Raw genomic sequence first — 26,684 nt, forward strand, 5'->3', positions numbered from 1 at the left:
TGTTTTACACTTTAATATAGTAGACCATTGCTGCTTGCTTCATCTTACATTCTTTTTTTTTTTTTTTTGAGATGGTGTCTTGCTCTGTCGCCCAGGCTGGAGTGCAGTGGCACAGTCTCGGCTCACTGCAACCTTCACCTCCCGGGTTGAAGTGATTCTTCTGCCTCAGCCTCCCAAGTAGCTGGGATTACAGGCATGCGCCACCATGCCAAGCTAATTTTTATATTTTTAGTGGAGATGGGGTTTCGCCATGTTGGCCAGGCTGGTCTTGAACTCCTGACCTCAGGTGATCCTCCCGCCTCAGCCTCCCAAAGTGTTGGGATTACAGGCGTAAACCACTGCACCCGGCCTTATATTCTTTTTAAATAAGGTATAAGGGATTTCAGCAAGGAAAATTGGATTCCATTTTTAAACATGTTTTCAACCATTGTTTTTAGTTCATCTACTTTAAAAGTACAACTATTTTTTTTTTTTTTTTTTTGAGATGGAGTCTTGCTCTGTCGCCAGGCTGGAGTGTAGTGGCACAATCCTGGTTCACTGCAACCTCTGCCTCCTGGGTTCAAGTGCTTCTCCTGCCTCAGCCTCCCAAGTAGCTGGGATTACAGGCGTGCGCCACTACGCCCAGCTAATTTTTGTACTTTTAATAGAGACGGGGTTTCACCATGTTGGCCAGGATGGTCTTGATCTCTTGACCTTGTGATCCGCCCACCTCGGCCTCCCAAAGTGCTGGGATTACAGGCGTGAGCCACCGCGCCCTGCCACTAAAAGTGTAACTATTAATAATATACCGTGTTGCACCAATTTTAAGAAGCTCAAGCCAGACACTGTGGTTCACACCTGACATTGTGGTCAATGGTCAACACTTTGGGAGGCTGAGGCAAGATGATGGCTTGAAGCCAGCAGTTCAAGACCAGCCTGGGTAACATAGTGAGACCCCCATCTCTTTTTTTTTTTTTGAGATGTAGTCTCGCTCTGTCGCCAGGCTGGAGTGCAGTGGCGCGATCTTGGCTCATTGCAACCTTCACCTCCTGGGTTCAAACGGTTCTCCTGCCTCAGCCTCCCAAGTAGCTGGGATTACAGGCGTGTGCAACCATGCCCGGCTAATTTTTTGTATTTTTAGTAGAGATGGGGTTTCACCATGTTGGCCAGGATGGTCTCGATCTCTTGACCTCGTGATCTGCCTGCCTTGGCCTCCCAAAGTGCTGGAATTATAGGTGTGAGCCACCATGCCTGGCCGCAACCCCCATCTCTACAAAAAAAAAGAAAATTTTTGCCAGGCGTGGTGGTACAGGCCCGTAGTTCCAGCTGCTTGGGAGGCTGGGATGGGAGGATTGCTTGAGGCCAGGAGGTTGAGGCTTGCAGTGAGCTATGATCACACCACTGCACTCCAGCCTGGGTGACAGAGCGAGACCCTGTCTCAACAAACAAACAAACAAACTGAAAAACAAAAAAAGTAGCAGCTCTTTAAGTCTTAGTTTTGCTAGAGTTCAGTTTTACCACATATTTCCAAGGGGACTTTCATCTAGAGGAAGGAAATCCATAAAGATATACTTGTTGGAAGGGAATATGATCTATATTTTATTCTATAGGCATACATACATACAAACTATGTATCATACATAGTTGGCCTTTGTAGCTGCTGTTCCACATCTGAGGATTCAACTAACTGTGGATTGAAAATATTTGAAAAAACAATAAAAGAAGATAATGCAATAGTTTAAAAAATATAAGTAAAAAAAAAAACAGTGTAACAACCATTTACATTATACAGTGTATAATACCTAATACACTGTATTAGGTATTATAAGCAATCTAGAGATGATTTAAAGTATATAGGATGATGTACGTAGGTTATATGCAGATATATTTTTTTTTGAGGCAAAGTCTTTCTCTGTTGTACATGCTGGAGTGTAGTGGCACAATCACGACTCTCTGCAGCCTCAAACTCCTGGGCTCAAGCAGTCTCCCTCTAGCTTCCCACATAGCTAAGACCACAGGCATGTGCCACCATGCCCAGCTAATTTGTTTATTTTTATAGAGATGGGATCTCCCTATGTTGTCCAGGCTGGTCTTGAACTCCTGGACTCAAGCCATCCTCTTGCCTTGACTTCCCAAAGTGCTGGGATTACAGGTGTGAGCCATTGCGCCTGGCCACCATTTTATTTGAGGGACCTGGGCATCTGATGGTTTTGGTATTCGTGGGAGTCCCGGGGCCAGTACCCATGGGTACTGAGGGATGGCTGTATATATAATTATGTGAGTGTATATATGTATGTATATAAATTTGGGAATTCATCATAATGGAGTTCACTGGGGTGGATAGGCGAGACCAGGGTAGCCCGGAAACACCAGGCTGGTTACATTTGGCCTGGTCATACAATTTTCTCAGTGATACACACACCATTTTCTATGTGTATCATGATGTATAAAGTGTTGAGGACTACTGATTTATAATTTTTTAATGAAGAAAGATTGAGAGTTAATGACACTGAATATATGAAGTTTGATATTCAACAGAATCAAAAGCAGTTGTAATGACCTGAACAAAATTCCTTCATTTTGTACTTGGCCTAGTAGTTGCTTATTTGTAAATTATAGTCTTTCTAATAAAACAGGGAGATAAAATTATCTTTAATTTTGTAGCATAGTATTGTTACGTTCTATGGGGATTTTACATTCTTGTTTTCTAGCAAATGTCCTGGAAACACTTCGAGGTGATGGAAATGTGTTAATAGCAGTGGACACAGCAGGCAGAGTTTTGGAACTTGCTCAACTTCTTGATCAGATTTGGAGGACTAAAGATGCAGGATTGGGTGTTTACTCATTGGCACTCCTAAATAATGTCAGTTACAATGTGGTGGAGTTTTCTAAGTCCCAGGTTTGTTCTCATGTTGTCACTTGTAATAAAGAAGTTTGCTACAGTGATTGGGTCTGTGGAAGTGGGTGTCTTAAATGTTTTTTGGATTTTATTTTTCTCTTGAAGAGATTGTTAATAAGATGATAACTTGCCATTAACCATTTACTGTCCTGTGTGCTTTAAATGTATTATTTCATTTAATCCCTACTTATTCTATTAAGTAGTTTCCATTGTGTCCCTGTTTTAAAGATTAGGCAAATTGCTTCCCTTCTAACTCTTAGTATCCCAGTCTGTAAAATAGGGACAAAAATAGAACCTACCTCATAGCATTGGCATGTTAGAATTCATTGTTGTTTCTTTTAAATAAGCTTTTTGCCTTGAAATAGCAGTCTTTGGGAGTAAGATTTTCATTTAGAACATATACCTTGCCTTTTCAAAAAGATTAAGGTGATTTATATGTGAAATATAATGCAAAATTGGTTTTTTTGGGATGAAAGTGAGGGTGGGATAATCTAATGGGAAATGGAAGCAGAAAATAAGCTGCTTGTCAAAACAGTACAAATTTAAGCAACCAGTGGGGGTAAAAGATAGAACTTGAATTCCTTGAGTATTACAGAATATATTGAAGTTATAATATAGTATTTCTAATTCTTGTCATCTTTCCCCCCATATTAGGTAGAATGGATGAGTGATAAATTGATGAGATGTTTTGAAGACAAAAGAAATAATCCGTTTCAGTTTCGCCATCTCTCTTTATGTCATGGTCTTTCTGACTTGGCCCGAGTACCTAGCCCTAAAGTTGTACTTGCCAGCCAACCTGACCTGGAATGTGGATTTTCAAGGGATCTCTTTATTCAGTGGTGTCAGGACCCTAAAAACTCAATCATTCTAACCTACAGAACTACTCCTGGGACTTTAGCACGTTTCCTAATTGATAATCCTTCTGAAAAAATTACAGAAATAGAGGTAAGCACTTGTATGTGAACTTTATCTTAAAACTGTTTGGGGGATACATTGTGCATGATGTATAAAAAATAGTGACCAAAAATAAAACTTGAAATTGTTTTAGGATTTTTATCAGAATTACTCTTGAGAGCCAGGAGTGGTGGTGTGTGCTGTAGTGCCAGCTACTCGGGAGGCTGAGGTGGAAGGACCACTCGAGCCCAGGAATTTGAGGTCAGCCTGGGCAACATGCCAAGACCCACCCCCCATCTCTTAAAAAAAAATTACTGTAGAAGAGAGCCTTTAATAGCACAAATTTCAGAGTTCCTTAACTGGAGGTTCTCATTCTTCTTTGAGATGGGGTCTTGCTTTGTTACCTAGTCTAGAGTGCAGTGGTGCTATCATAGTTCCGTGCAGCCTCAAACTCCTGAGCTTAAAGGATCCTCCTCCCTCAGCCTCCTAAGTAGCTGGAACCATAGACATGTGCCACCATGCCTGGCTATTTTTTTATTTTTATTTTTTGGAGAGACGTTGTCTCATTATGTTGCCATGGGTGGTCTCAAAAGAAATTCTCATTCTTAAACTTTTCCGTGGTACCCTCTAGTTTACCCAGAGGGTAAGCATATACAGTGTTTTCTCAATCTGTGAAAGGTTCCTTTCCTGTCTCTTGCTTAATTTAAATCAGACTCTTTCCTAAAGACGTTCTTTATCCTGTAGCCCCCTGAAGTAATTACTCTTTCTTTCAGTGTTTCATGTACTTTGAATGGAGTACATGTCTTCCTTGTTCTGTATTGCAGCTTCCTAGCTACTTATCTTCCATTTGCAGTTTTTGCCTTCAGACCTGCTGATATGCTGACCCCTCCTTGTTTCTGACATTTAATGATCTCTTGGTCATTCTGTTACTCATTCATCATTTGACCCTGATTCACAGTCTTCCTGTCCACTTGTGTTCAGGACTTTATTCTCATTGACTTTAGCATCCATGTGTATGATCTGTCTGGTTCTTCTCAGTTACTTGACACCTTATTTCTTAATCTTTTCCTTCGTCTTACCTCAGACATCCATTCCTGCTATCATGCTATCTGCTCCTGTGGTCATTGCCTGTAACCTTCTTATGGCTGAAAGGTCTCCAGTTCTCCACCTCAAGCATATCATTCTGAATTTACAGCGGACTTTCCCTATTATTCCCATGACAGCAACTCTTCGGTTCCATTGGGACTTTCAGTTCGTGAACCTCACCTTTTACAGTCCGTCATCCTTCCAGCCTTAAACTCAGTGGTCTGCAATTAATCAAAATTTTGCAAATACATTTAACTCTCCTACACTTCTGTTTTAGTTGCCTGGAAAGGCTTTGACCTTAGTTAAACCATTTGCTTGGTTTGTGCCTGTACTTAAGCAGCTTTATGTTTCTGAAGTTAAACACTATGGTGTAGACAGATTTGTTTTCACATTCATAACTTCACATCTCAAAAGGGGACCCTATACCAGTACTCAGCATTTGGTAGGATGTTCCCTTTCTCACGGTAGGGTAATTGTATATCTTCTTTCTCCTCAAACATCCTACAGCTCACTCTCAGCCTTCATTCATAGCACATAATCTTGTCTCAAACTTAACGTAGAAGTCAAAGCAGTGAGTCAGGAATTCCTTTATCTTTCCACCACTAAATGTACTAACTTGATTCTGCATCTGCATTTGCTGCCTTATCTCCTGTTATAGGAACAAGACGATTAGCTCACTAACCAGTATACCCAAAGATCATTTGCTTAATAACCAGCCCATCAAATCTATCGATTTTTCAAAATTAGTATATCATTAAAGTTTGTAGCAATTGATATAGTGGGATGGTTAATAACTGCCAGAGTTGTACAAAGGTTTAGGTGACTAAACCTTAACATAGAGCTGTAACAAACCTTAACATAAAGCAGTATCATAAAGCTGCTTCTCATTTTGTCTTTGTAGCACTCATATAATTATTTAATTAGAGACAGACTCTCACTCTGTCACCCAGCCTGGAGTGCAGTGGCACCATCATAGCTCACTGTACCCTCAAACTCTTAGGCTCAAGCTGTCCCTACCCCACCCCCTAACCCACTCCACCTTCCAAAGTGCTGGGATTATACATGAACCACTGCACCTGGCCCTTAGCAGTCATTTTAAGGAAAGTTTAGTTTGTTAAAAGCTATGTGGTAGAGATATCTGTCTGCCAACTCTACTTAAGAAAATCATAACATCAGTAACTAAAATCTGAGATATATGTACTATAATTATAGAATTGTTGAGCAAGGATTCTGAGCAAGTATAGCAAAGTAAAATGGTGTCTTTGGGGTTATTTAGTAGCTCAGAAATACAAGGTTAAAAGAACTCAGAAATACTTGAAATAATTTCATCAGATAGGAAATACTGAATTTGAAAATTTTAATTACTAGAAATTCAATTAGGTCTAATAAACCATTTGAGGAATTAGTAAAAGAAAAATGGTTTAAGTTTGGAAAAAAATAGACAATGATGTTTAGAAGCATGCTAAAGAAATGAGAAACAGCCAAAACATCAAATGTTAAGTTTTTGACCTTTTTAATAACTAATGCTGATGCTCAGGGACCTTTTCTTGCTCACCTTCTTAGCGATAGTTCTTTTGCAGTTATCCCGCCTATCTTCATTATCTAGCAGTTTTCCCTCTACTTGATCACATCCAAAACAATTTTTATTCTTCCCCTACTCCCAATACTGTTCTGTCTTATCTCAGACAGCACTTCCCACATATTCAAGCCAAAAATTTGGAAGTTTAAAAAATGTTCACTGAAGCGTAATATGTACCGAAACCTACGTTAAGTGTATAGCATGATGAACTTTTACAAAAATTGAATGCACCTGTCTAGCCTGTACCCTGATCGAGAAATAGAATATTTCTGTGGCATGTTGGGCAGATCCAACTAAGGTAAAAAATGGAAATGGTAAAAAAAGAAATAGAAGGCTGGGCGTGGTGGCTCACGCCTGTAATCCCAGCACTTTGGGAGGCAGAGGCGGGCGGATCACGAGGTCAGGAGTTCGAGACCAGCCTGGCCAACAAAGTGAAACCCTGTCTCTACTAAAAATACAAAAAATTAGCCTGGCGTGGTGGTGGGCGCCTGTAATCCCAGCTACTTGGGAGGCTGAGGCAGGAGAATCGCTTGAACCTGAGAGGTGGAGATTGCAGTGAGCCAGGATCACGCCACTGCACTCCAACCTGGGTGACAGAGCGAGATTCCATCTCAAAAAACAAACAAAAACACATACAGTTCACTATCTTAACCATTTTTATGTGTACAGTACAGTAGTGTTAACTATATGTACATTGTTGTATGACAGATCTCTAAAACTTTTTCATGTAGCAAAACTGAAACTCTGTACCTATTGGATAACAGATCCCAGAGAGAGCTTTTAAACATTCATCATTTCATGTCATTCACTTGCTTAAATGGCTCCAAAGCCTTCCTTCTTCTCTTTCAATAAAATCCATGCTACTTACGCAGGCTTCTTAGATCCCACATGATCTAATCCCCACCTACCTTCTGACCTTAGCTTATTCCACTTTCTCTATGCCCTACGGTGCATCAGGATCTTTGTACTAGCTGTTCTTCTGCCTATAGTGTTCTTTCCTGGCTTTGCGCATGGCTGGCTCCTGGTCATTCAGGCCTCAGGTTTAACCCCCTCAGGTAGGCCTTTGACTACAGATTTAAAATACCTGCCCGGTTTAGCTGCCCATCACCTTACTTGAAGTATTTTTCCTAGCACTCATTACCATCTGATGTATTTCTTTTTTGTTGTCTTCCTCTTCCCACCATCAACTAGAATATGAATTCCATGAGAAAAAGGCCCTTGTTTTTTGGTATCCCTAGCACCCAGAACTGTGCCTGACATATTGGAGGTCTTCAGTGAGTGCATTGGTTGAATTCATGAATAATCAAAAAAGTGAATATGGAATAAACTAGATTTCTGATTATGTTAGATAAGAAAAGTTTACCAAGTATGGTATTTTTTCATCTATATCTAATGCCCTTCTAAGTCAAGTCTTACTCGTTTAGAAAAAGCAAAAATGAACAACGAAGGATTAATAGGTTGGAGTAGATTTGGATTAGAAAAAGGAGTAAGTTGGAGGTAATACGGTGAAGGAGTAGGAAGAAAAATATTTTTGAGTTGGTTATTCTAGAAATCTGTTTCTGAATAAGCCATTAATCTTACATATTTTAAATGAAAAATAAGATGGAGATAAAAATTTATAGCAACAGGCATAAACTAAATCACAGAGGTAAATACTTTGTTAAAGATTATTGGTGGGTAAAAGGCATCTATGTAGGTTGCTAACTGTTTTTAAAAAAAACCCACTATTTTCTGAATGAAACTTATTTTCAAATAAGTTATTAGGCAAATGTGAGATGCCAAATATAAACATGTATTTATTTGTTTATTTTAACTTTTTATTTTTTGAGACAGGGTCATGTCATTCCCTGTCACCCAGGCTGGAGTGCAGTTGCATGATCATAGCTCACTGCAGTCTTGAACTCTTGGGCTCAAGCGCGCCTCCTGCTTAAGCCTCCCAAGTAGTTTGCACTGCAGGCATGTGCTGCCTTGCCCAGCTAATTTAAAAAAAATTTTATAGAGATGGGAACTTGCTGTGTTGCCCAAGCTGGTCTTGAACTACTGGCCTCAAACAATTCTCCCACCTTGGCCTCCCAAAGTGTGGGTATTATAGGTGTGAGCCACTGCTCCTGGCCTTAAACATGTAAATCACCCATTTATTTTATACATGAAAATAATCTGATTTTGGTTTAATTTTTTTGTTTTTACTTGTCTCCCCTCCCCTTACCCCACTGGGCAGCCCCTGAACTAGAATAGTTTCAGAGAGATTCCCCCTTTTCCATTACTTTTAATTTTGAAAAAATTTCAAACAGGAAAGTTACAAAAATATTATACCCAGATTCCCCAATTGTCAACATTTTACTGGATTTGCTTTATCACTTATATATACATAAACACAATATTACTTTTTCTGAACCATTTGAAGAAAAATTGCAAATATTTTATCATTATCTCTAAATATTGCCAGTGTGTGTTACCTAAAAACAAGGGCAATCTCCAGCAAAACTATGTTACATCCATTGAAATCAGGAAATCAACATTGATACCATCCTTCCATTTCACCCATTGACCCCATTCAGCATTCACCTTTTACCGATGACCACAATGTCCTTTATAATTACCCTTTCCTTTTTTGTCCAGGTTTGCATCCATGACTACATACTGCATTTAATTGTCATAACTGTTGACATTTTTGAAGCATATATATTCTGGGTTTTTTTTTTCTTATTGATATACTAATACCTGGTTTTTATTTTATTTTTTTAAAGAGATGGGAGCAAGGTGTGGTGGCATGTGGCTGTAGTCCCAGCTATTGAGGCAAGAGGATTGCTTGAGCCTAGGAGTTTAAGGCAAGCCTGGGCGATATAGCAAGGCCTCTTCTCAAAAAAAAAAAAAAGAAAAAAAATGTATATATATATATGTAGAGAGAGAGAGATGGGACCAAATTATCATGTATTCCACATATCCTGAGACTTGTATTTTCACTTGAGTCCTTCTTGAACAATGTAAGAAGATATAGGTCTACCTTACATAGTACCTGGTATATTACAAACATTTAAATGTTTTTGGATAAATAAATGAAAGCTTTTTAGTAATTTTATAATAGTACATTTTATATGTGTGCTGTGATTATTTAATCTAGTGGTTCTCAAAAGTGTGGTTTGAGGATGCCTGGGAGTCCCTGAGACCCTTTCAGGGAGTCCACAAAGCCAAAACTATTTTTCATAATACTGGTAAGATGATATTTGCCTTTTCACTGTGCCTACATTTGTACTGATGAGTAAGATCAGTGGTGCATGAAGTGCTTACACCTTGGCCTAAAACTCCACTAGTAGCCACTGCATTTTTCACCACCGTACACGTCATTAAAAAAAAAAAAAGCTAGTTTCACTTAAGAATGTCCTTGAGAGGCTGGGCGTCATGGGTCATGCCTATTCCTAACACTTTGCGAGGCTAAGATGGGAGGTTCACCTGAGGCCAGGAGTTTCAGACCAGCCTGGGCAACATAGCAACACTCTGCCTCTACAAAGTATAAAGGTATGTTAAACAAAAGAAATTTGAAAGAGAATGTCTTTGAGGGGCCAGACATACTGGCTCATGCTTGTAATCCCAGCACTTTGGGAGGCTGAGGGGAGAGGATTGCTTGAGGCCAGGAGTTTGAGACCAGTCTGGGCAGCATAGCGAGACCCTGTCTCTACAAAAAAGAAAAAAAAGTCCTTGAGGGAATAGTAAAAGTTACTAATATTACTAAGTTCTTTCAGTAAAAGTTTTTTTGTTTTTTTTGAGATGAGTCTTGCTCTGTCGTCTAGGCTGGAGTGCAGTGGTACGATCTCGGCTCACTGCAACCTCCGCCTCCCAGGTTCAAGCGATTCTCCTGCTTCAGCCTCCTGAGTAGCTGGGACTACAGGTGTGTGCCACCACGCCTGGCTAATTTTTTGTATTTTTAGTAGAGACATTGTTTCACCATGTTAACCAGGATGGTCTTGATCTCCTGACTTTGTGATCCGTCTGCCTCAGCATCCCAAAGTGCTGGGATCACAGGCATGAGTCACTGCGCCTGGCCTAGTAAAAGATTTTTAAAAATAATTTGGGTGACAAGATGGGAAGTATTAATAAAGAACTTGCGTTGTGTACTAAAGTACAATGGCTGTCTCCAAGAAAAACACTTGTATGTTTATTTGAGTCGTGAGTTAAACTAGCCACTTTTTTCTGGGAACACCTTTTTTTTGTTGGTTTTTTTTTTTTCTTGTGTTTGAGATGGAGCCTTGCTCTGTCGCCAGGCTGGAGTGCTCGGCTCACTGCAACCTCCACTTCCCGGGTTCAAGCGATTCTCCTGCCTCAGCCTCCCAAGTAGCTGGGACTACAGGTGTGTGCCACCATGCCCAGCTAATTTTTTTTTTCATATTTTTAGTAGAGATGGGGTTTCACTATGTTGGCCAGGCTGGTCTCGAACTCCTGACCTCAGGCGATCCACCTGCGTCGGCCTCCCAGAGTGTTGGGATTACAGGCGCGAGTCACCGCACCAGGCCCTGTTTTGTGTGTGTGTGTTTTTTTTTTTTGAGTTTGGGTCTCTGTTGCCCAGGTTGGAGTGCAGAGGCACAATCGTGGCTCACCACATCCTTGAACTTCTGGGTTCATGTGACCCTCCTGCCTCAGCCTTCCTACCAGCTAGGACTACAGGTGTATTTCACCACATCTGTAATTTTTAATTCTTTTTTGTAGAGACCGGGTCTTACTACGCTGCCCGTATGGTCTCGAACTGGCCTCAAGCAATCCTCTCACCTCCGACTCCCAAAGTGCTAGAATTACAGGCATGAATCACTGTGCCCAGTCTGGAACACCATTTTTATGTGAAATAATGACAGGGTTATTCAGATTTGGGTATTTGGCAGACATTTTCTTGAAAATTAATACATTGAGCCTGTCACTCTAAAGAAAACAATTGACAGCATTTGTTGGCTTAAATCTGATAAAATTCTAATTTTCAAATGAAAATTTAGAATTTTGGAAAACTTATACCCAGCACTGTGAGATTGACAACTTAAACTGAAAAGACTTCTGATAAGATTGGTGGTGATATTTACAAATGTGATTTTAAAAATATTGTCAACATTTGTAAGATCTGGATAACTTGGTGAACTAGTATTTTCCAAATAACCAATTAATTATGTTAGAAAATAATGCACAAATTAAAAGATCCATTCAAAATTTAAAATACAGGCTGGGCACAGTGGCTCACACCTGTAATCCCAGCACTTTGGGAGGCAGAGGCAGGAGGATGGCTTCAGTTCAGGAGTTCAAGACTAGTCTGGATAACATAGCGAGACCTTGTCTCTACAAAAAAATAAAAAGTCAGCTGGGCATGGTGGTGCGCATCTGTGGTCGCAGCTATTCAGGAGGCTGGGAGGTAGAAGGGTTGCTTGAACCTGGGAGTTCGAGGCTGCAGTGAGCAGTGATCATGCCACTGCACTCATCGTAGGCAACAGAGTGAGACCCTGTCTCAAAAACAAAACAAAACAAAACAAAAAACAAGAGTGTAAGATACATTAAAAAAAAAATTAACGCAACAGAGTACAAAAAGTCTATTAGTATGGTTTCAGGTTCTGCATTAAAACTAACCTTGAAGAAACTACCACTTTCTGAGTTTTAATGTAGTATCAAAGAATAATATCCATGAAAGGACTATTTACATATTTTTCCCTTTCCAACTATACATGTGTATAAGCCTGGATTTTCTTCATATACTTTAACCAAAACAACATATTGCAAGAGACTGAATGGAGAAGCAAATGTGAGAATCCAGCTGTCTTCTGTTGAGCTAGACATTAAAGAGATTTGCAAAAATATAGAATAATGCTATAGGCCAGGTGCGGTGGCTCATGACTGTAATCCCAGCACTTTGAGAGGCTGAAGAGGGCAGATTGCTTGACTCCAGGAGTTTGAGACCAGCTTGGGCAGGATGTCAAGACTCGGTCTCTACAAAAAAAATGCAAAAATTAGCTGGGAGTGGTGGGTGGCTGAAGTGGGAGGATCGCTTGAGGCTGGAAGATTGAGCTGCAGTGAGCTATAACTGCACCACTGCACTCCAGCCTGGGCAATGGAGCAAGACCCTGTCTCAAAAAAAAAAAAAAATGCCGTTCTTCCCACTATCTTTTTTTTGCTTTGGGAAATGTAATTATTTTTTGTAAAAATCTGTTAATGTTGCCATGTGGTTTTATTTATTATTTATTTATTATTTTTTCATTTTTGAGATGTAGTTTCGCTCTTGTTGCCCAGGCTGGAGCACAATGGTGCCATCTCGGCTCACTGCAACCTCCGCCTCCCAGGTTCAAGTGATTCTCCTGCCTCAGCCTCCCTAGTAGCTGAAATTACAGGCATGTGCCATCACGCCTGGCTAATTTTGTATTTTTAGTAGAGATGGGCTTTCTCCATATTGATCAGGCTTGTCTCGAATTCCCGACCTTAGGTGATCCGCCCGCCTCGGCCTCCCAAAGTGCTGGGATTACAGGTGTGAGCCGTCGCGCCCGGCCTATTATTATTATTAATTCATTTATTTTTGAGCTGGAGTCTCACTCTGTTGTCCAAGCTGGAGTGTAATGGTGCGATCATGGCTCACTGCAGTTTCCGCCTCCCAGGTTCCAGCGATTCTCCTGCCTCAGCTTCCTGGGTAGCTGGGATTACAGGCATGTGCCACCATGCCTGGCTACTTTTTATATTTATAGTAGAGACGGGGTTTCACCATGTTGGCCAGGCTGGTCTCGGACTCCTGACCTTAGGTGATCTGCCTGCCTCGACCTCCCAAAGTACTAGGATTACAGGTATAAGCCACCATGCCCTGCTGGTTTTATTATTTTTTAAATGAACAGATAAATATTTTAAAAATTGCTCAGTTTTAATTTCTGATAAGGTAGACATTGATAAATATAACCCACAAAAACAAAAAGCTCTTTGGGGTTCTCTAATTTTTAGGAGTCTAAGGTAGTCCTGAGATAAATATATGAGAACTACTGATTTAATCATTCCATTTTGATGGATTTAAAAATTTTGTCCAGTTTTTTACTATTATAAGCATTGCTGCAATGTATGAATGTACTTTTTTTTTTTACACATTTGTGATTGTTTCAGTAGGATAAATTCCTAGAAGTAGAAATACTGTGTCAAATGACAAATTTTTATTTTTAGATGTTAGCAAATTGCCTTTTAACATAGTTGCACTAATTTTCCAACAGATAATGGAAGAAGGTACTCTTTCCCCATGTATGGCATTGCCAATCTCATAGATGAAAACAATTATGTTTTTTATATTTCGTGCTTTTCAAAAATTAGTAAAATTAAGGATCTTTTCATGGCCAGTAGTTATTTGTCTTTCTTATTTTGTAAATTGCCTTTTTAAGTATCTTGTGCTTTTTCATGTGTTGATCATCCTTTTCTTAACTAATTTGGAAGAGCTCTTAGGAAAAAATCGTTTTTATTGGTCATAGTGCTGAAAATATTTTTCTGTTTCTTTTTTGTTTTTCTTTTCAGTTTCTTATTTTATGAGATTTAAAATGTCAAAGGGAGATTTTCTTTATTCATGTTGCTGTATTTATTTATGTTTCCCATTATGGCTTTTGGGCCTCACCTACTCCAAATTATAAAAATGCTTATCTGTATTTTCTTTTCCTGATTGGTGATTTTTAACCAGTTTGATTGTTTGGTTGATTGAGACAGGGTCTTGCTCTGTCAGACTGAAGTGATCCTCGGTCTCAGACTCAAGTGATACTCAGTCTCTGAGTAGCTGGGACTACAGGTGCATGCTACCACTCCTGGCTTTTTTTTTTCTTCTGAGACAGAGTATCGCTTTGTTACCCAGGCTGGAGCACAGTGGTGTGAACACAGCTCACTGCAGCCTTGACCTCCCAGGCTCAAGTGATCTTCCACTTTAACCACCTGAGTAGCGGGGACTACAAGCACATGCCACCACTCCTGGCTTTTTTTTTTTTTATGTGGAGACAAAGTCTCATTATGTTGCCCAGGCTAGTCTCAAACTCAAGTGATTTTCCTGCCTTGCAAAGTGCTAGGATTATAGGTGTGAGCCACCGTGCCCAGCCTCCCAGCTAATTTTTAAATTATTCCTAGAGACAGAGTCAACCTATGTTGCCCAGGCTGGTCTTGAACTCCTGGCCTCAAACAGTCCTCCCACCTTGGCCTCCCAAAGTACTAGGATTATAGGTGTGAGCTACTGTGCCTGGCCAACCAGTTTGATTTAAATTAAACCCATTCTAGATGATGTGTGACAGCTCAATTTTAATACTAATCTAAATAGGACCTATAATTGTATGTAATGGAAACTTGATTAATTTCAGAGGAAACAATCAGTTTAAAGATGATGGAGCAATTTAGAGATGTGATGTATCTCATATCCCACTGCTTTAACCCCCTAATATTAACATTTCCTTTTGTCTTTTATTTTTTTTTAGTTGAGAAAACGTGTGAAGCTTGAAGGGAAAGAACTTGAAGAATACTTGGAAAAAGAGAAACTAAAGAAAGAAGCTGCCAAAAAGCTTGAGCAGTCAAAAGAGTGAGTCATTTTCAGACAGATTATAAATTTATGGATGCAATTTGAGAAGAATGTGTCCTTGACTTAAATGTTTCATTGAAAATATTTTTAAATTTTCGTAAGACTTAATTTTGTTACAGACATCTTTCAAATGTCTAGAATACCAGATCCTGTCAGTGCTAATATTATTATGCATTTATTTGTTATGTTTTATAAAATGTCAGTCCAATAATGTTGAATGTTATTCCAGTCATGCATCACTTAATGATGGGGACAGTTCTGAGAAAAGTGTCGTTAGGGGATTTAGTCATTGTGCAAACATTAGGATATATGTTTACACAAACCTTGATGGTATAGCCTACTGTGTATCCAGAGTATATGATATGGCCCATTGTTCCTAGGCTACAAACCTGTACAGCATGTTACTGTACTGAATACTGTAGGCCATTGTAACACAATGTTAAGTATTTGTGTATCTAAATGTATCTAAACATAGAAAAGGTACAGTAATCTTATGGGACCTCTGTTGTATATGTGGTCTATTGTTGACCGACATAACTGTATATTATCGTTTAATATTGAATTAATAATATTGAGTATGGATTCAGTAATAAATTGATAAATATTAATTTAAAATGTCTTTGAAACTTTATGACCTTGATCTATTCTAAAATCCTCCTAGGGCAGATATAGATTCCAGTGATGAGAGTGACATTGAGGAAGATATTGACCAGCCATCAGCTCATAAGACGAAGCATGACTTGATGATGAAAGGTGAAGGCAGTCGTAAAGGAAGTTTTTTCAAACAGGCAAAAAAGTCCTATCCTATGTTTCCTGCCCCAGAAGAAAGAATTAAATGGGATGAATACGGAGAGATTATCAAGTATGTGAGCAAAACAAACTTTTCTCTCTTACAAATTGGAGGTATTAATTGTGTTATCATTTCATTTCAGTGAATTTGATCTTTCACTTGATCTTTCTAGTCACATGTATGGGGTTAGCTTCTGAGTACCTCAGCCTGAAGACACAGAAGACTTGTAACTTGAAACATAAAAATGGAGATGTTGAGAAACATCTAGAGAATATTGAGAGAAAACTGGCAGTTTATGACTTAGTTGTGTAAAGGTTTAAAAACATGATCACGTGATCAAGACTTTTTTCCCCCACTTAAAAAGAGAGGAAGATGTAGGATAGGAAGAACTTTGGGGCTGTGCGTGGTGGCTCATGCCTGTAATCCCAGCACTTTGGGAGGCCGAGATGGGAGGATCACTTGAGCTCAGGAGTTTGAGACCAGCCCAGGCAATATAGTGAGACCCCCATCTCTATCTTTTAAAAAAAAAAAAAAAAAAAAAGAACTTTGGATGGCTGGTGATTGCATTACCAATGGATTATGTCTTAAGTATTATACAAGTTTTATGAGATTAAGAGGAATGTGAGATAGCATGAGTGAAATCATGGAAAAATCTACAAAATCTATACTATTAGAAAAACAACTGCAATCACATGTTGTAATTGCAAATTTGAAAACACTACTATCCTGTGTGAAAAATAAAAAAAGAAAAACATGATACAGGCCAGGTGTGGTGGATCAGGCCTGTAATCCCAGCACTTTGGGAGGCCGAGGCAGGTGGATCATGAGGTCAGGAGTTCAGGACCAGCCTGGCCAAGATGGTGAAACCACATCTCCACTAAAAATACAAAAAAATTAGCCGGGCCTGATGGCAGGCACCTGTAATCCTAGCTACTCTGGGGGCTGAGGCAGAGAATTGCTTGAACAGGGAGGCGGAGGTTGCAGTGAGCCGAGATGGCGCCACCACACTCCAGCCTGGGTGACAGAGGGAGACTCTACCTCAAAAAAAAACAAAAAACGCAATACATACAGCCATCTGGTAATTGATATGAAATTGCATCAGCTTTGGATGAAATGTATATTTAAATCTTGAGATACGTGAGGACTCCAAAAATTATGCCACCTACTAGTCATATATGTTATGTAGTATTAGCTTGCTTTTTACTGCTTCTAATTAGAGACTTATTATTTAGACCAGAGGATTTCTTAGTGCCAGAGCTTCAAGCTACTGAAGAAGAAAAAAGCAAATTAGAATCTGGTTTGACAAATGGAGATGAACCTATGGATCAGGATTTATCTGATGTTCCTACTAAATGTATTTCTACAACAGAGTCTATTGAAATAAAGTAAGTGCTTTTGTGACATTTTGAAAATACATTATAAGATAAAATTTCAAGCATTTGAATTATATAATTTACATTATTTCAAGCAAAATTTCTGAATATTCTTTAGTAAGTTTGTGCTTTTAAAATTTAATTTATTTTTGTATGAAGAGACTTGTGAAGTATGGTGGCATGATATTTTCTCTTCATTAATGGTATTTGAATGCCAAATTAATTGAATTGGTGGGGGGGGTGCTAAATTGTAACATTAAATTGTACATTTATATGAAGAAAAATTATTTTTGGCCTTTTTATTCTGTAAGCAGGTGAAAGGGAATAGTGTGACTCACAGTTTAATTTTTCTGAGTAACTGCTTGTTTCATAAAATATACTCCTTGACTTAAACATCTCTAAGACCCTAATGTCTGGAAAATACTGTTGTGATCTGAAGTAGTTAGAAACCTTTTTTCTCCCGCTTTCTACTTAGTTAAATAATACCAGTAAGTGATCATTTTGGAATTTCTTTTAAGTCATCAGAGAACAAAGTTTTTTATTTGTCCAGTAATATCATTTAGTATATATTTTTGGGTGTAGATAAAATCTAAATAATACAGATAGGGCCGGGCACGGTGGCTGATGCCTGTAATCCCAGCACTTTGGTAGGCCGAGATAGGCTGATCACTCGAGATCAGAAGTTTGAGACCAGCCTGGCCAACATGGTGAAATCTCATCTCTACTAAAAATGCAGAATTATCCCTGCGTGGTGGTGCATGCCTATAATCCCAGTTACTTGGGAGGCTGAGTCAGGAGAATCGCTTGAACCTGGGAGGTAGAGGTTGCAATGAGCGAAGATCATGCTACTGCACTCTAGCCTGGGCAAAAGAGCGAGACCCAATTTCAGAAAATAAATAAATAAATAAATCATACAGATACTATAACACATGTGTATTTCTCAAATCCTAGTGTTATATATTGTATACATGATAAAAGCCATTTTTTTTTTAGAATTATGAGAAAAGTTATCTTGAATAATCATATCTAATTACAGAGCCCGGGTTACCTACATAGACTATGAAGGACGCTCTGATGGGGATTCCATTAAAAAAATCATTAATCAGATGAAACCGCGACAGTTGATCATCGTCCATGGCCCACCAGAGGCCAGTCAAGATCTGGCAGAGTGCTGTCGCGCCTTTGGTGGGAAAGATATTAAAGTGTACATGCCAAAGCTACATGAAACAGTTGATGCCACTAGTGAAACTCACATCTACCAGGTAAACATGCCAGGAGTTGCCATTGAGTAGAAATAAGTACTTTTTGTTGCAGGTTAGGACAGATAACATTAGAAATACAGAGATGTGTGAGACAGACATGGATGGTCTCCTGCCCTAGCAGACCTCATAGGGTATGGGGCTTAGAACAAGGAAATACCGTTTATCATGTTGTTGTGCCACTGAGAGAAGAAGTACAGGATGCTATGAGAGTATCAGGAGGGGAAACCACCCACATTTAGAGGTTTAGAAAAGGTTTCCTACAGGAAGTGATAACTAATCCTAACTGATGTTTAGATGGGTTGTCAGGACAGACAGAGTAGGAAAGGGGGGGAAGAGCGTTCTAGGCAGAGGGAACCATATTTGCAAAAGTACAGAGGTGAGGAAAATGATTAAGAATTCAAAAGTTTTAGAAGAATTCCCGGATATCAAGGTTCTACTCCTAATTGGAACAAATGGAGATGGATACCAAATATAGGACTAGCACAGTAGAGAGATAAATTTTGTCTGGTAATGGGAGATGGTGTCAGTTTAAGGCCAGAGTGATGTCTATATCTGGAAGAAATGGATGTGCACATACCAGGCAGGAAATTTATTCTGGGCAGAGTAAGAAGAAGCAACCTTCCAAGAATATGGAGATGTGAAATTCTGTGGTATATTCAGGAAAGGACAAGCAGTTCAGTACCTACTGAAGTATGCCAAGTACTAGAGGATGGGAATGATCAGTGGTTCTCAACCTTGACTGCACGTAAGAATCATCTGGGGAGCTTCGTGAGGGTCAGAGGGACTCAGTGTTCTGGTCTTAGTCTTACCAGTTATGTTAGAAACACTGGATATGAGGCTCTGATATACTTTTTGTTCTAATTGCCATGTGATTCCATTTTGTAGTCAGGGTTAAGAATCTCTATTTTGGAAAGTAGGCAGGGGCCCAATGATCTGCAGGTAATGAGGTCATTGCAGGTCATTGTGGGACTCAGATGAGTGATTTTCCAATTTTAACATATTACCAGAGGTAGAAAATGATAATAGGTTATATTTAATTTGTTAATATGTATTCTGTGGGTTTTATTTCTCTCCCCCTCCTTTGCATGTCTAGGTGAGGTTAAAAGACTCACTTGTCAGCTCTCTTCAGTTTTGTAAGGCAAAAGATGCTGAATTAGCTTGGATAGATGGTGTCTTAGATATGAGAGTTTCCAAAGTGGACACAGGGGTTATTTTAGAAGAAGGAGAACTAAAGGATGATGGAGAAGACTCAGAGATGCAAGTGGAAGCTCCCTCAGATTCTAGCGTTATAGCACAACAAAAGGCCATGAAAAGTCTGTTCGGAGATGATGAAAAAGAAACAGGTGAAGAAAGTGAGATCATTCCTACTTTGGAACCCTTGCCACCTCATGAGGTAAAAAAAGCATGTGCTTTTTTGATTTCTTCCTGAATTTGTCATCCTTCTAGTTTTCATGTCTTTTGGTTTTTTTCCCCCCTTCTAAAACTAAGTGGGTCTGTGGAACCTTTTATATTTTTAACCATTTAAAATATATGTCAGCTGGGGGCAGTGACTCACGCCTGTAATCCCAGCACTTTGGGAGGCTGAGGTGGGAGAATTGCTTGAGGCCAGGAGCTCTAGATCAGCCTTATTATAGGGACACCCTGTCAAAAACCTAGTCGGCATGGTGGCGTGCACCTGTAATCTCAGCTTAGAAGGCTGAGGCAGGAGGATTGCTTGAGCTCAGGAGTTCGAGACTACAGTGAGCCACAATTGTGCCACTGCATCTAGCCTATATGATAGAGTGAGACCCTGTCTTGAACATAAAATATGTCTCACATTTGGGCTGATTTTGGAGTTTTTAAAAAAGAGAACTTGTGACATGCTTCTGTGTGTATGTCTCTGTGTATATATTAATTCTATATAGCTAAGGAATGACATATCTTTAGCAAATCTTTTAAGGTACATAATTGTTTCATGATTTTTTTTTTTGGTCTGGATTTTTAAATTTTAAGTTTGATGATTGTGAGGATCACCTGCCTGCTTCCAGTCAGGAGATTTATAGTTTTCTAAGAAAGTCATACTGTTTTGTTTTGTTTTGTTTTGTTTTTTGAGATGGAGTCTCGCTCTGTTGCCCAGGATTGAGTGCAGTGGTGTGATCTTGTCTCACTGCAACCTCCGCCTCCCGGGTTCAAGCGATTCTCCTGCCTCAGCCTCCCAAGTAGCTGGGATTACAGGCATGAGCCACTGGGCCCGGCTAGTTTTTGTACTTTTAGTAGAAACGGGATTTTGCCATGTTGGCCAGGCTGGTCTTGAACTCCTGACCTCAGGTGATCCACCCATCTCAGCCTCCCAAAGTGCTGGGATTACAGGCGTGAGCCAATGCACCCAGCCAATAGTCATACCTCCATTTTTTTATGTTATTCAGTTCAAATAACTTTTGGTTTTGATATAGTTAGAAATCTTTAAGTATAGATATAATTTAGTCTAGCATTTACATATTCTTGAGAGGTATCTAGTTAACTAGCAAGATTCTAGGTAATTAAACTTGGAAAAATATTAAAACTATGAATCCTACATGCATGTCAAGTGATGTCTTCAGCCCTACTATGAAATTAAGAATAGAGAGATAGCCTCTGTTGTTGGATTCCCTTCTAGTACAACCCTCAAAATTGGGAGGAGGAATAAGAATATTTTTTTCTTCTGTGCTAAAGCTAATGCTCTTCAAAGTAATGTCAAAGCAGAAAGCAGCAGCATTAGGCAAGAACCACTTTTGTTACTGATTGTAGAACCTATGGCATCCATTACATTTGCTCTGAGGAAGGAGGGACAGGGAAAATGGGATTGGGGAGGAAATGTCTTTTGAAGTAACCAAATGACTGGGATCTAGAAAATGAATTTCTGGTTCAGTCCTGCCCATGGCACTCTAGTTGACCCCATTACGCAAGTGGGTGAGTGAAGAGCCTAACATTACCAAACGTCTCTGTTATAATGAGGCATGACTAACAAAACTGATTGTGAAACAGAAAATGTGAAGGGCTTTGTTAAATAATGTTAAATAATGGGGTAAAATTTAGAATAACAACTTGGAATGTGATTTACAGTCTTGAAATGATCTGTCAAAGGACTTCAGGGAATAATAGAAAATCTCTTAGAGATAATGTAGTATTTTACTTTATTCAGTACAGTTGTATGTCTGGTGTTTTACTTGAAGTTATTCTTTCCCCTTTGACCTTATCTAAGGTTCCTGGACATCAGTCAGTTTTTATGAATGAACCAAGGCTGTCAGACTTCAAGCAAGTTCTCTTACGGGAGGGGATTCAAGCTGAATTTGTAGGAGGTGTACTTGTTTGCAACAATCAAGTAGCAGTCCGCAGAGTAAGTGTGTTTTCAATAAGGGCTGAATTGAACACGTATGTCTGATGTTTTGTCATTTTGAAATTCTGTAATTCTTGATTGGTATTTTCACAAAACTGAAGATCAGTAATTTATATTCATGATCATGACCTCAAAGGCTTACAGAAGTCTTATTGACTTGAAGGCTTATGAAAGACTCTTGAAGAAATGATATATAATTTTATTGTAAATTTTAATTATTTGAATCTTCTGACATTTATGTCTGTGTAAAATTCATGACTTCAATATTATATCCATATGCTGTGAATGAGAGCAACCCATGTCCTGACCAATCATAAAGTAATCTATTTCATATATTTTGGTTATTATGTCTGCATATTAATGAATAGAAAATGTACTAAAGAATTTTTTTTATTTGGTTTCTAGACGGAAACTGGACGCATTGGATTAGAAGGCTGCCTTTGTCAAGATTTTTATAGGATAAGAGACCTTTTATATGAACAATATGCCATTGTATAAAGGACATGATGTCAAGAAATATCTGCTTGACCTTTCTAAGAAAAAGGGATTCTTATCTTACCCTGAGCTTTTGATGTTTTGTTTTGTAACATACAAAAAGAATCTGCCAGAAAAACTTACATGTATTAGATTTTTAAAAATATAAATAGAGAACATTTTGCAAATGCTCAAATGAGCATTCTGTCTTTTGGCTTTCAGAGTGATAGAGCTCCTAACAGGTGTACAGGCCCAAGAGTTGAAGGTGATTGGTTTTCTTTACAGACTCCTTGTTCTAGAAGGGCTTTTTACTTGAATAAAACAATGCAACTTAGCAAACCAATTTATGGCCTTAGAGAAACATTTTTGCATGAGTTCTTACAAACTGTTTGTTATATTTTCTGGAATGATCAGTGAGAATTATTTAGAAAAGACATGCTCCAAAACAAAAACAAAACTGATAAAACAGTTTTTCGAAGCTTATTTTTAAAAGCATACGTGCTATGACTCTCTCCAGTTTGAATATGCAATTGTTTTCACAGGCAGGATGTCTGTTTTCTGCCTGTATTTCCCAGTGATTTACTCTAGGGTAAGGTAGTACACATTTGGTTCAGAAATTAATTTTTATTTCTCCTATATCTTGTTTTATCAAGATTTTGTTGTGGCATTTCAATGTAAATTATAACACCATCATTTGAGTATACATAATTCAAAAGAACTACTTGATGCAGTATAGTCTTAAGGGTTCTGCATACATTTTAGAAACATCTTAGCTGTAAGTTAGGTCCTGTGTTAAACTGTTTAGTGCTCTGTTTTTAAGGAAACAAATGTTGAACCTCACACTTTTATGTGGTGACAGTGTAATTTAATTAAAAGGTGTAAATGTTTTCATCTCTTAGGCTTGCTGTCTCCTAAGGTCACCCAAGCAGTGGTTGGATTTTATACACATTACTACTAAAATAATACTGAAGTTGGATAAGGTTATCCTTTCTGTGTTTGCGTCTTTCTTGTGACTAACTACGCTGATATAGTATTAACCACTGTGTTCAAGAGTAAAAACAATATATGCAATTTTCATTGAACTTAAAGAGTGAAAACCATGTAAACTATTGAAACTATTGTAATCCATTAATGCTTTTTTTGGAATGGCAGACCTTGATGTTTATTTCTCAAATGGTTAAGCCCTCTTCTTTACTCTTAATTTTTTTTTGAGACAGAGTCACCCAGGCTGGAGTGCAGTGGTGAGATTTTGGCTCACTATAACCTCCTCCTCCAGGGTTCAAGTGATTCTCCCACCTCAGCCTCCCAAGTAGCTGGGACTACGGGCACATGCCACTGCACCTGGCTAATTTTTATATTTTTAGTAGAGACAGGGTTTCACCATGTTGGCCAGGCTGGTCTCAAACTCCTGACCTCAAGCGATCCACCCACCTAGGCCTCCCAAAGTGCTGGGATTACAGGCATGAATCACCACAACTAGCCTACCCTTAGATTTTTGGAAGGATCGATCTTATTTAACTATGTGTGGAACAACCCAGTAATATCAGACTCGAATTACTATTTCATTCTATTTCAAATGCTTACAAAGCTACTATTGTAGATTATAGTGTTAATGTAAAGTTTACAGGCTTTTGATATGGAAAACCAGATAAACAAAACAATGTTACAAAAGGCAAATATAAAGAGTATGTTTTCTTTTTAGTGCTTTGGAAAAATTTCACTTAAACTCTTATTACTGTATAGATTAAGCCCTATAATGCTATTTATATTCCAGGGGAACGAAAATCTGAATTTGTTTTATGATTTAAAGCATCTGGTTTACATATTGTATTGTAATACTGATACAGTTTGGCTGTGTCCCCACCAAATTGAATTGTGTTAATAGTTCCCATAATCCCTACGTGTTGTGGGAGGGACCCAGTGGGCAGTAATTTAATCATGGTGGTGGTTACCCTCATGCTGTTCTTGTGATGGCGAGTTCTCATGAGATCTGATGGGTGTTTTTTTTTTTGTTTTTTGAGATGGAGTTTTGCTCTTGTTGCCCAGACTGGAGTGCAATGGCACACGATCTCGGCTCACCGCAACCTCTGCCTCCCGGGTTCAAGCGATTCTCCTGCCTCAGCATCTCGAGTAGCTGGGATTACAGGCATGCACCACCACGCCCAGCTAATTTTGTATTTTTAGTAGAGACGGGGTTTCTCCATGTTGGTTAGGCTGGCCTCAAACTCCAGACCTCAGGTGATCCGCCCGCCTGGGCCTCCCAAAGTGCTGGGATTACAGGCGTGAGCCACTGTGCCTGGCCCAAGATCTGATGGTTTTGTAAGGGAATTTTCCCCCTTTGCTCGGCACTTCTTCCTGCTGCCATGTGAAGAAGGACGTGTTTGCTTCCCCTTCCACCATGATTGTAAGTTTCATGAGGCCTCCCCAGCCTGTGGGACTGTGAGTCAATTAAACGTCTTTACTTTATAAATTACCCAGTCTCAGGCAATTCTTTATAGCAGTGTGAGAACAGACTAATATGAATACCAATACTGAAAAATTGTTTCTTGCCTCACCTTGTCCTATGAACAGGAATTAAATTTTAAAGTATTGCCTTAAGATGGCTGTGCTAAATAATAATCATTGCAAGAGCAATACTTTTACCTGTTTCTAGATGACAATATTACTAAAATTTCTCAAATGAAGACTTTGTTTTAGCTTCAATTACTTCAGAAAATATAAATTTTAAAAATGACTATGAGATAAATCATGAACTCAGTGGAATTTTCAGATGAGATGGGGCGCATTCAGGGTGGTATGACTGTAGACGGAATTTTCAGATCTTTGTTATTTAGAAGCAAGTATAGGTATAACGTAGACTATCAACTGATATCTGCAAATAATTTGGTTAAAAAGAAATTTGATTGTAGTATTTGTTGCTGTAGGATTATAAATGTCAAATATCATTGTAAACATTTCTATATTTTTAGAAATATCTTGGGTGGCCTGAAACAGAAGTGAGGAAATCAATTTTTTAAGGTGAGCCATTTGGCTTTTTAAAAAAATTGAGATTCAACTTACATACCATAAAGTTCACTCTTCTAAAGTGTACAATTCATTGGTGTTAGTATATTTACAGAGTTGTACAACTATTACCACTATATAATCCCAGAACACTTTCATCACTCCAAAAAGAAACACCATACCCACTACCAGTCACTCCTCATGCCCCCTTCCTATGACCCCTGGCAGCCATTAATCTACTTTGTCTCCTTGAATTTGCATTTTCTGGACATTTCATAAAAATTGAATAATACAATATATGAACTTTTATGTTTGACTTCTTTCACTTAGCATAATGTTTTCAGAGTGCATCACTGTTGTAACATGTATCAGTACCCTTTTTGTGACTGAATATTATTCCACCGAATGGATATACCACATTTTACTTAACCATTCAACCGTTGATGTACATTTGAGTTGATTCCAAATTTTGGCTGTTAAGAATGCTGCTCTGAACATTCATGTGCAAGTTTTTTTTTTTTGTATGTACATATGTTTTCAATTTTCTTGGATATATATCTAAGAATTAGAATTGCTGGAGCATACAGTAATTCTGCTTAACCTTTTGAGGAGCTGCCAGGCTGTTTTCCAAAGTGGCTACAACATTTTGCATTTCCACCAGCATGTGTTTGAGGGTTCCATTTTCCCCTCATTCTTGACAACATTTATTACTCCCTTTTTAAATTTTAGTCATCATAGTGTGGGTGAAGAAGTGTCTCACTGAGGTTTTGATTTGCATTTCCTTAATGACTGATGATGTGGAGCCTCTTTCCATGTGCTTATTGACTTTTTATATATTTTGGAGTAATATCTGTTCATATCCTTTGTCCATTTTCAATTTGTTTATCTTTATGTTCATATCCTTTGTCCATTTTCAATTTGTTTATCTTTACTGTTGAGATGTAAGAGTTTTTTAATATATTTTCTGGATACTAAACCATTATATATTGATTTGTAAATATTTTATTCCATTCTGTGGCTTGTCTTTTCACTTTCTTCATAGTGTAATTTGAAGCACAAAAGTTTTTAATTTTGATAAAGTCCAATTTGTTTTTTTCCCTTCAGTTCTTTGTGCTTGGTTTTATATCTTTTTTTTTTTTTTTTTGAGATGGAGTCTCGCTTTGTCACCCAGGCTGGAGTGCAGTGGCGCGATCTCAGCTCACTGCAACCTCTGCTTCCCAGATTAAAGGGATTCTCCTGCCTCAGCCTCCTGAGTACTGGGATTACAGGCACCCACCACCATGCCTGGCTAAATTTTTGTATTTTTAGTAAAGACATGGTTTTGCCATGTTGGCCAGGCTGGTCCTGAACTCCTAACCTCAAGTGATCCACCAACCTTGGCCCCCAAAAGTGCTGGGATTACAAGTGTGAGCCACCTTGCCTGGACTTGGTTTTATATCTTAAAAGCTATT

At 38.7% G+C, this 26,684-nt stretch overlaps 1 protein-coding gene across 3 annotated transcripts in view; it reads left to right on the forward strand.

Annotated features, from left to right (window-relative positions):
- Window positions 1–26,215, forward strand: part of CPSF2 (cleavage and polyadenylation specific factor 2) — a 43,964-nt gene extending 17,749 nt beyond the window's left edge. For all 3 annotated transcript variants that reach the window (XM_003832778.7, XM_014347690.5, XM_063596386.1), the window contains 9 exons: window positions 2,691–2,878; window positions 3,533–3,823; window positions 14,876–14,976; window positions 15,638–15,838; window positions 16,999–17,151; window positions 18,176–18,401; window positions 19,495–19,794; window positions 21,622–21,756; window positions 22,162–26,215. In XM_003832778.7, coding sequence (XP_003832826.1) covers window positions 2,691–2,878; window positions 3,533–3,823; window positions 14,876–14,976; window positions 15,638–15,838; window positions 16,999–17,151; window positions 18,176–18,401; window positions 19,495–19,794; window positions 21,622–21,756; window positions 22,162–22,254 — 1,688 coding nt within the window. In that variant the 3' untranslated portion in view covers window positions 22,255–26,215. The remainder of the gene's footprint in view (window positions 1–2,690; window positions 2,879–3,532; window positions 3,824–14,875; window positions 14,977–15,637; window positions 15,839–16,998; window positions 17,152–18,175; window positions 18,402–19,494; window positions 19,795–21,621; window positions 21,757–22,161) is intronic.
- Window positions 26,216–26,684: the final 469 nt, after the last annotated feature.

Source organism: Pan paniscus, chromosome 15, assembly GCF_029289425.2.
Source record: "Pan paniscus chromosome 15, NHGRI_mPanPan1-v2.0_pri, whole genome shotgun sequence".
Classification (NCBI taxonomy): Eukaryota; Metazoa; Chordata; class Mammalia; order Primates; family Hominidae; genus Pan; species Pan paniscus.